Genomic DNA, 8,724 nt, shown 5'->3' on the forward strand with positions numbered 1-8,724 from the left:
CCGAATCTCAGATGGCTCAGGTGCATTGAAGCGCTTTTCTGCATATCAGGTTTTTTTGGCTCTCGGTTCATGCCTGCAAACTGAGTGCTTTCACGTCCAGACAGCTTGGATATAGGTCTCTATCCACGATGCGTGCAAAGAGTAAGTAATAGCACTCTGCTCCATATGCAGAAGCAGTGTTGCTTGGTTTTCATAACAATTTTTCACCAATTACATCATTCATTCTTCCCTCAGAGGTGAGAAAAAGAAGAATTTCTGGCCTCCTTTTGCAGATGAGAAAAACAAGATAAGAGCTGTCAAGTGCTACAGCCTCATGCCCGCGTCTCTGTCCCCAGTTCTGGGCTCTCCACAAGCCCATGTTCCTCTTTCCTCCTGATCCTTACCTCCTGCTCCTGCCCTCACCACCACCACCAGCACAATGGGCACTTGACTTTCATACCATCAGAAGCTTTGGATGATTAGAAAATTAGACAGAAATGAAAGTAGGTCAGGATCTGATAAAAACAGCTTTTTCCCTGTACATTAGGACCTCAAGCAATATCGACCCAGAAATTGCTGTTATTCTGCAGATTTATTGCACTTCATTCCACACAGACATACAACCAGGCAAAATAAAAACCTCCTAGCCTACAACCCAAATCCCCGCCCAAATCTAAGGAGAGAACCAGGGCAGAATAGTATTTGGTTCTGTGTAGAGCCTTTTGTTATGGGGCCTGTACAGTGTGGCGAACCTATGACACATGAGTTGTGTTTTCCTTTTAAGACAAAATATTTTAATTAGACTTGTTTCTTCTAAACTAAAACCTCAGTACTCAGGTTTAATTGCAATGTTGGCAGTTTGCCGGTAAGTGGGTTTGGGATTGCAATTTGGCACCCAGTCTCTAAAAGTTCTCCATCACTGGGCCTGGCTATTTGGGAGCAGGGACCAACCAAGTGAAGGCACTGGGTGGTGAATAGGTAGAGAGAACATATGCTGATGAGGGCCTGTTAGCAGAAGGGCTGGGAGCTCTGCTTTTGCACGTCTGCCTCCCCGTCCTCGGAGGACTGTCCTTCATTGTGGTCATCTGTGACGGCAGCAAGAACATGGCACACTGGAGAGGTGGAGTGAGGAAGCCTTGTGCTCCCCCTGTGGCTACAGTGAGGCGGTGTGGTATACGGCATCCCGAGCAACATGGAAGGCCGGCAGAGGGCTTGCTGTGTGGGCCAATATTTGTCAGTATTTGGCCTTTTATTGAGTACCAATCCATTGGCTGTCCTAAGTTAAGTTGCTGTATTTCCCACTATGCAATGTCCCGAGTAGGGAGCACTTCAGCAAGACAGGTCTTTTAGTGTTGTGCTTTTCATAGGTTTAAGTTGGGGTGCTTTTTTGTCCCTTCTAAATGGCAGCCAAATATCGACTGATCTCTAGCTTATTGGACTGGCATGTATAGCTGTGGGCTGACAAAAAGCTCTCTGGCTATCAGTGTCCCCTGATTGAGAGCAGTTTCTTCTTCTCTGACAGTGGGAGAAGCGTCCATTGGGAACCCTGGGGGCACCTTCATGAAGGTGTTAGAAGCCCGGAAGATGAGCACCAGCACCGAGCTGACTATTGGCTCTGAAAAGTCATCTTCAGAGAAAGGCAGTATCGACTCCTCAGGCTTTATGAAAGAGCAGCTAGACATTAACGATGAAAGTGACATCATTAGTGCACTAAGTTACCTGTTGCCGTACTTCTCACAGGGAAACCTAGAAGGTGCAGAGTCAACAGTATTACCATTCATTCAGATGCTTTTTTCAAATACACAAGATGGAGACAATTCCCTGGGTTATTTGAAAAACAACACAAAGAACTCTTCTTTTCTGCCTGCATCCCACAGTTCATCTTTCACAAGGAACCTGCAGAAGCTGTATTCTCTGCAGAAATTTTTAGATGCAGAAATTCAAGAAAAAGTAGATGAGGTGAAAAAGAGAAAACTGCCATGCTTATGCAGTCTAGCCTTTTTGGTCCCATATTCAGGCGCCAAATCTTTCCAAAGAAGTTGGAAAGTGCTCAAGCACAGGAAAACAGCCTGGCAGAGGTTTGGCGTGGAAGGAAAAGGCTTCAAAGAGCGGAGAAAGTCATTGGGAGAAACAGAAGAAATGATTTAACTCATAGCATTTTCATTTTAGAAAATGCAAAATCTAGAGTTAAAACCATGAAGGATCCTAAATGAATCTTACATTCTGGAAAAGTCCACCGCTTTCACAAATTTCAATCTCTCATGGCCCAGAGAACACCCAAGGCCAAACTGAGAGAACAGTTGAGAAAGGAAAACACACACAGTAGACTAATGCTTATACAGAGGCCTCAGTTTTCAGCAGTGAGGAGCCTTGTCAATTCCCCTTCAAGACGGTTCTCATCTTCAGGAGACCTGGATTTTCAGAAGACTCTTGTCTCCGAATTATATGCTCCTTTAGGTGCTTCAGTGGAACACGCTCCTATAGAAAACCATGCCCTAGATGATTTTCAAGGAGAGGATTTTGCATTAAACATTAATATGCCAGAAGAAAATCTCTCTGAAAAGACAACTCACAAGAATCCTTCCGCTGCAGACTCTTCTGTGACTGCATTCAACCCAATGCCAGCTGTGCACCAGACCAGGAAGGCACAATGGGAACACCTCAACACATTCACTGAGACACCCCACAAAGACTTTGCTTCTCTCTTGCTGTCATTCCCAGGTGATCAGTTCGAAACTTACCTAAACCAACATCTCCAGCCATTTATCCCAAACCATGACATAAGAAGGCTGATTTCCCAAGTCATCTTGACTTTAAAGATGGACTGCTCTGAAGCTCACGTGCAACTGGCCTGTGCCAAGCTCATCTCTTAAAACGGGCCTCCTGATGAAGCTTCTCAGTGAGCAGCAAAATGTTAGTATGCCCATGGCCCAATGGGATGCAGACCACTGGAAAAATGAGAACTCTTATCAGTGACAGCGCAGCAGGCCAGGGTGAAGAGCAGGAGGAGCAGGAGTCGAGGCAGGTGAGGACAACTGCCCAACATGAGGGTCTGCCACAAAGCACCCAAGCAGGAGGACCAGGGGCTCCTCATCTGTATTTTCTCTTGGCCACATAACTTTGGCCAGGACAGTGAAGCTTAACTTTCTCCTTAAGAAAACAAAGCTGACCGGACGCACAAGATAAACTAGAGAAGGACATCCATGTGCAGTACGTGTGAGCATTTGTTCATGTCTCTGACCTGTGCTACACCAGCCCACCCTAGGACCCACGCCTTTAGTAGCCTCACAAAAGTGTGGAGAGCAATGTGAGACAGACAAGCCTGCAGGCTTCAGAGAGCGGTGCCTGGAAAGTAAGAGACCAAGAGGCAGGGACTCCTGAGAAACAGACAAGAAATTGTTCTCAGGGACTTCCCACGGCCTCAAAATTCAGTGGAAGCGACAATTCGGTGGAATAACAGGGATACTGAGGGCTTGATCTGGTGGCATGTTCCTGGTGTATAACTCATTGGGATGACAAAGGGACCAGTGTTTTTAGCCCTGTCTTTGAGGGTTGACATGAGCTCCCAGGTTACAGAGACGAGGGAGACAGAAGTGTGCATAGTTAAGCAGTCTTAGGCAAAGGTGGTCTGGCTGGTCATCACCTCAGGACTGGTCAGGGTGCCCCTGTCTAAAGCAGTGATAAGGAAGGTGCTGTTGCCTGTGGGTAGTTTCCACTCCTCGTGAGATGTTCATGGATCAGACCTGTGATCCCTAGAGTCCAAGGGGACTGCCAGACAGAGTGACTCAAAGGCAGAGGTACCAAGTTTGTAACCCTGCTTTTAGTCGCTCATTGGACATGTGCAGGCCCATGTGAAGAGTCAGTGTTTTTAGTAAAAGTATCCCGAAAGTCTTTGGTACAAGGCCATACACCCAATAGCAAGTTGTATAAATGGAAACAGGCACAGGGTTCCCAACTGTTGTGGAGATAGGGACTCCGCCCTTGCCCAGAGATCAAGGGAAAGAGGACCCGTGGCCAAGCTCAGTGGAGGTCACATCCAAGCACTGGCCTGTTCCCAGCCCTCATGTGCACCCTTAGGACCTGCACGTACCTCTTCCACCCTACTGTGGTCCACATTCAGGCCCTGGGCTCCCACTCAACCAAAGCCCGCAATGGTAAATGCCCAAAGCACAGTCACTGCTGACCCAGCGACACCTGCCCTTCAGTGACACAGTTGGTACTTTTGACATTTGTTTAGGATGGAAAGAAAAAACTACAAGAATAGAAGAAATCGGGACTGAATGGCGAGTTACACACAGGAGAGTCCCCAAGGGCAGCTTGAGCTGGTCACATGGTAATAAAGTGCAGTGAAAACGGGTGTGTGTTTTCCTGGCTCCAGCTTGGATCCAAGCTCTGCCCACGAGGCTGTGCTCATGTCCTCGGGAGGCAAAGATCCAGCAGGTGCTATTGCTGCCGCTCACAAGTGGACAATCGTCAAGTGAGGGAGGTGAAGTGGCGGCCCCCCAAGTCACGCAGGGGCTGCTCAGGCTGAGCGAGGGCATGGACCCAGAAGCCAAGATCTGATCTGCCGCATAAGTGCCAGAGGCAGACGGTGCAGAAGAGCACAGCCAGCCCAAGGAGGTGAGGGTGGGCTGAGACTGGACTCCAGGTCCTGGCTGGTGTCTAGGGCTACGCAGCCCATAGCACTCTACCAAGGCCCAGGGCCTCTGGGAGCGGCTGGTCCCGCCCACGGCTCCCCCGGGACCGGCGATTGGCTCCGCGGTTTGGGGGCGGGGCCAGAACGGTTAAGGGCTGGAAGGCGTCAAGGTCACTCTGTTCGACTCTCTAACCGCCTTAGGTGAGGAACAGTGCAGTGCAGAGGGACTGACGCCCTCGCGCTGGCTCCAGACCCTGGTTGCCTTGCGCCCGTCGGGCCTGCTGTTCGGTCCTCCATCTTCTCTTTGACTCGACCTCAGCCCTGACCCCATCCACTCCGCGCTGGCCTTGAGGAAATACAGCCCACTGGGACCCCTCCAGCCTCCTTAGAACCCCAGGCTGGAGTACAACCCTTTGCCTCTTTTTACCGCATCTTCACACAACCCCTCTGGTAACCCTAATGCTCCACACAGACCTCCCGAAAGCCGTTCTCCTCCCAATCGCCACAGCCCCGTTGAGTTCCTGACATCCTCAGCACAGACATCGCACCTCTGCCTTCTTCCTTTCTTGAACGTCCCACCCTGTCGAGTTGTGACCTCAGCCTGCTCCTGAGACTTGATATATCTTCCTTTTTTTAAAGACAGGGTCTCACTATGTAGTTCAGGCTGGTTTCAAACTCACTATGTAGCCCAAGTTCCAACTCACAGCATCCTCCTGGCTCAGCCCCTCCAGTGTTGAGATTAGTAGCGTGCACCACCTGGTCTGGCTTTTCCTTTTTTCCATACTTAGAAATTGATACCTACTTTTTCTTAGCAGAGCAACTGAAGTATCTTATTCTTCCCTAGAAGAAATGCTTCCCATAAGACAAGGGACTGCTTAGAGTGTGTAAAGATAATCCAGAAATGGTCTCATAAGAATGGTAAGAAAAATCCTAATAATGAGCAAGACTCACTCTTTTCAATGGCAGAAAAAGAAAACACTTTTTTTAATTATAAAAAATTAAATTTAGCTACTAACTAGAAATTGCTTTCAAATAACCCATGGCTCCAACATACTCTAAAATGACTGGAGGGGAAATTTTTTTTTTTTAAGACAGAGTCTGTGTAGTTCAAAATGGCTTTAAATTCACTATGTAGTCCAGGCTGGATTTGAACTCATTGGAATGCTTCTGCCTCCCACCTTCCAAGTGCAGGGATTTAAGCCTATGCCCAGCTGAACAGAGAAAGATTTTATTAAGTGACTTTAAAATTCCTGTCACCTAGTAAATGAACACATAGGTAAATGAATAGATGCAAAAGAGACAAGAAACTGTGGGGGTGGCGGGGGGGAGGCTGTCCAAGAAAATCCAGTAAAGGGTATAGAGAGTTTTTGCAGACTTCAGTAAGACGCTTCAAGTGTGAAACCACAAAGCACAGTCCCAAAAGTTTCTCATTAACAGAGAGGAAAGGTTATTGCACCTTGCCTATTTACAAGCAAATATATGAGGATTTAAAAAACTCGATTTGATGAAAACCACCATATTAATTCTAAAGAAGTGCCACCTCCTGGAGCAAGAGACTCAGGTGGTCTTTCAGGAGGATTCCAGAAGAAATTTGCATTGTTATTAGAAGAAATAAACTTCTATGTGTGTTCCTGCCTCTGAAGACTTTGCAGTGGAAACAGAGGTGGAAGCTAGTGATACTGATGACCCTGGCCATATGTAAGGCTAGTTTACTCTGTGTGTGTTGTCTTAGTTTTAAATAAAATAAGATTAAGGTGAAAAAATAGAAAAAAGATTAAGAAGGTTATAAAGAAAATATTTTATATCTCTGTCCAACATGTTTGGTTTTTTTTTAATATACATAGGATTTTATTTTGCACTGCTATAACAATTTCATTATAGACCAAGGGAGAAAAAGAAAAAAAGGATAAAACCATCACACTGCGTAGATTACTAAAGCTTTTCTACTTTTTTAACAGGATATTCCATCCAGTAGATTTATTGTCATATTCCCTTCAAAACAGACAAGATGCTTACCATATCTTAAAGATTATACGTTGCCACTGAAAGAAAAATTTTACAGTCACTGTACATCAAGGTTGAGAAACTGTCCTGCATGAAAAATGCACTGAGAAATCATGTCAGTGAAAGAAAAAGAAAACATCATTGTGTTTAAGGAAAGACAAGTCCTCATAATGCGCCATCTAGGTGTGGATAGTCATTCTTCTTGGAGTAGCTGAGATGTAGGGTTTTCTTGCTTCTGCCCTTTCCGCTCATTATACTGTTTTTACACAACACTATTCATTAAGGCAAACAAACCCTTTTCAGAAGAGTTCTTAAGGAAAATGTGAACAAATAGCAAACTTTTGGCATTAAAACAGGTTAACACACAAGTAGCCTTTAGTAGTATATATTAAGCATATTTTTCTTGAACTAGTGACAAGAAAAGATGAACATGCTTATTTAACAATGTCAAAAAGTTGAAAATTCAATGTCCAAGCAATTCGTAACAATGCTTCTGTAGCTTTAAGCTCTAAACAGTGGAGAATTTATGCAAATGCATTAAAGAATTCAAGCTTGGCAAATTACACCCAAGCAGGTTATTAAACTATATATACAGAAAGTAAATGATAAATACAGAAATAAGAGTCCTTCTACTTTTCCTTATAGCCTTGAAAATTTACAAACTTTTTGAGGACAGTTCTGTAGTATTAAACATTAGGTACCCACAGGAATTGGAAAACCTAACTACACCAACTGATTTAAAATACTCAAGATGACTTTGTAGTGTTTAATACAATTCAGTTTGTAGTTAAGGGCACAAGACAACATTTAACAAAAATAATCACATCAATTGACCTAGAAATCAAATGCAAATAGATATGAATACAATCTCCAAAATTTGTCTTTTTAAGTGAACATTTATTCAAAGTTATACAAGAATTTGAAGGATTAAAGTCTTCTGTGACACAAAGACATCTCATATAGTTTCATGTCTCAGTGGAGCAGGAGCAGAGAGGGTGAAATAATGAGTAGTCCTACTTGGGCAGTTAGATAGTTAAAACAGACTCAACAGCAGCCTCTCCCAGCCTGCTGTCCTCCCTGATTGCCTGCATGTGTCGCATTAGTAGCAGCATGCTGGGGGCCAATTTGAATGCCATTTGCCTCGTTATTAATGTCAAAGACGCCTTCTTGAATTTTTTTATAAATTAATTTTGCTGTGTTAATAAAGGCCTCTTCTACATTGGAAGCAGTTTTAGCAGACGTTTCCATGAAGATAAGCCCATGTTCTCGCGCAAAAGCTTCACCTTCTTCTTTTTTTACTTCTAGATATCAAATCGTTTTTATTTCCAATAAGCATAATTGTCGCGAGCCGCGACGTCAGGATCCTGCCAGCAGGTCCTAAATCTGAAAGGACGAGGACAGAGAGACGGGAGGCACTTTTCTTCTCATGGCAATACTGCTGCTGCTTTATTACCGAATCTCTCCTTTTATACTCTCCAGCTGTGCGGCTGCAGGTGAGTACCGCCCACACATTCCGGAAGGAAACCGTTAAACCGTTACAGTTGCTAGGCAACAGATCAGACCACCAGTTGAACTAGCCCGTTGCTATGGGCGATGGCACGTCCACACTGCTCGGGTGAATCACAGGTCAATATGGCTGTGCTCATGTCACGCTCTTTTTACAATGCTCTCCATACATAATGACCATATTAGAATTGGAATGCTGGCGGGCATCCTCTAACCAAGTTGTCAAGTGGTTGAATGTATCTCTCCTTGTAATATGATATACTAGTAAAGCCCCTGCAGCACCTCTGTAATATGACCTTGCGATGGAACGAAAGGACTCTTGCCTGGCAGTGTCCCAGATCTGGAGTTTTATCTGTTTTCCATCAATTGTTATCATTCGAGCACCAAATTCTACACCAATAGTGAGGTCATGCACTGGCTGAAATCTCTTGTCAGTAAACTGTAGCAATAAACATAATTTACCAACACCTGTGTCGCCAATGATAATGTACTTTAAAAAGATAGGCGTACGCCATGGCCGCAGCCGCTCAGTGCCAGGGCACACAGCTCCTCCTCCTGCTACTGCTCCTCCTCCGCGCCCGTCGCCCCAGCGCCGCTCA

General features: G+C 45.1%; 3 protein-coding genes across 9 annotated transcripts in view; 2 read left to right on the forward strand and 1 right to left on the reverse strand.

The window, feature by feature from the left end:
• Positions 1–8,724, forward strand: part of LOC104858980 (leucine-rich repeat-containing protein 37B-like) — a 40,171-nt gene that overhangs the window by 24,048 nt on the left and 7,399 nt on the right. For 4 of the 7 annotated variants that reach the window (XM_033767974.1, XM_033767972.1, XM_033767973.1 and 1 more), the window contains one exon: positions 1,502–2,211. In XM_033767974.1, the coding sequence (XP_033623865.1) occupies positions 1,502–2,127 (626 nt within the window). In that variant the 3' untranslated portion in view covers positions 2,128–2,211. Of the gene's footprint in view, positions 1–1,501; positions 2,212–7,924; positions 8,113–8,724 lie in introns of those variants that run through there. The other 3 variants (XR_004518704.1, XM_033767975.1, XM_033767976.1) reach the window with 1 other exon arrangement.
• LOC117287383 (leucine-rich repeat-containing protein 37A2-like) lies at positions 2,153–3,418 on the forward strand. The gene is given in 2 exon segments (XM_033767977.1): positions 2,153–2,849; positions 2,851–3,418. Coding segments are annotated over 2 exon segments (714 nt in total). The 5' UTR covers positions 2,153–2,240; the 3' UTR covers positions 2,956–3,418.
• On the reverse strand, positions 7,558–8,655 carry LOC104858287 (ras-related protein Rab-2A-like). Its single transcript, XM_010618397.3, is given in 4 exon segments — positions 7,558–7,922; positions 7,924–7,959; positions 8,302–8,618; positions 8,620–8,655. Coding segments are annotated over 4 exon segments (633 nt in total). The 5' UTR covers positions 8,641–8,655; the 3' UTR covers positions 7,558–7,663.

The sequence above is a fragment of the Fukomys damarensis genome, unplaced genomic scaffold, assembly GCF_012274545.1.
Source record: "Fukomys damarensis isolate Sample0158 unplaced genomic scaffold, DMR_v1.0_HiC HiC_scaffold_23, whole genome shotgun sequence".
Classification (NCBI taxonomy): Eukaryota; Metazoa; Chordata; class Mammalia; order Rodentia; family Bathyergidae; genus Fukomys; species Fukomys damarensis.